The 1280-nt window shown below is 62.3% G+C and overlaps 1 protein-coding gene across 1 annotated transcript; it reads left to right on the top strand.

Moving 5' to 3' along the window:
• Positions 1-295: 295 nt before the first annotated feature.
• Positions 296-1277, top strand: LOC104615433 (mitochondrial ubiquitin ligase activator of nfkb 1-A-like; the record flags this gene model as incomplete). Its single annotated transcript, XM_010287014.1, has 4 exons — positions 296-412; positions 668-755; positions 836-956; positions 1133-1277. Coding segments are annotated over exons 1-4 (471 nt in total), but the record flags the coding sequence as incomplete, so codon positions are not given.
• Positions 1278-1280: the final 3 nt, after the last annotated feature.

Genomic DNA, 1280 nt, shown 5'->3' with positions numbered 1-1280 from the left:
GCCGGGGCCCGGGCTGGGTCACGGGTGCTGAGCCTCGGCCCGATCTTGGGTGCAGGGAAAGACGGGTGCCGCTGGAGTCAGGCTGGGCGAGGGCTGCTGGGCCGGGCCGAGGCTACCGAGCAGCTGTGAGTGCTGGAGCTGAACTGGCCCCTGCGGGGCCCACAAGCATGCTTGGCCCTAGGGTAGCAGCACCCTGGGGATGGGGGAACTGGGACATCCCTGCCCCTGGGCCGACACGGCCCCATCCCCCAGCCAACACACTCACCTTGCAGAAGTGCCACCCGAGCCTGGCACCATGGACGCACCACCCATCACGCCTGGGGAGCTGCTGTGTCTGGGCTCCAGTCTCGCCTTCTCCGGCCTCTTCTACTACCTGTACAGGAAGAAAGCCAGAGTCATGGCACGCATACAGGTAGCCCTGTCCCTCAGATGCTCTCTCCTGCCCACTGTCTCTTCCCTGCTGCCCTACACTGCCCAGCCCAGAGCCTTTGATTTGGGTGCACCTCCTTCATGACTGCAGCCTGCTGCATCATCTACCAATGTCAGATGCCCAGGACCAAGCAGGTCACACCCTGCCAGAGATCCCCACAAAGCCATGCATGACCCACCTCTGCCTGCCAGCCCATCTGCCCCTGCCCGTGTTCACACCCAGTCCCTGCTCTTCCAGGAGGCCCCAAAGCTCCAGGTTGATGATGATTTACCAGCACTGGTGTCTGCAGCTGATGGGAGGTGCCTGCCTTATGTTGCCCTGGAAGGTAAGGAGATCCTGTGACCCCAACTGGGGATAGGGGCCGGGCTCTCCTGTGCTGGCCATGATGCATCCCTTGGTCCTTAGGCATAGTGCTGCCAGCCAAGGCTGCTCTGACCAGCCATTACCATGAGGGGCTGCAGGGTGTGATCCAGAAACTGCTTCTGAAAGAGCATCGGCTGATCTGGAACAGCTTGGCCCGGAGCTGGTGAGTGATGGGAGGGGACAGCAGGGGGGGCTTGACTCGGTGGGTCCAGACCCCCATCCTATGGGGCCACTTGAGATGCTGGGTTAAAGGCTCTAGTCCCTGCCCTCGGCTCAGCCCCAGGAGCTCAGAGTTCCTCTGCGTTGTCCACATCCCAGCACTGCACTCTCTGCTTGCAGGAGCGAGAGCGAGCGGGTGCTCTCGGAGCAGGTCTACACCGTCCCTTTCTTGCTGGCCTCGCCGGACTCTGAGGCAGTGATGCCAGTGAGTGTGGAGAGCCCACTCCAAGCTGTCTGCCTGCCACTGGAGACAGTGTATGAGCGGTTC

The sequence above is a fragment of the Phaethon lepturus genome, unplaced genomic scaffold, assembly GCF_000687285.1.
Source record: "Phaethon lepturus isolate BGI_N335 unplaced genomic scaffold, ASM68728v1 Scaffold37025, whole genome shotgun sequence".
NCBI lineage: Eukaryota > Metazoa > Chordata > Aves > Phaethontiformes > Phaethontidae > Phaethon > Phaethon lepturus.
The sequence above is the reverse complement of the archived record's forward strand: the minus strand, read 5'-3'. Positions and strand labels throughout refer to the sequence as shown.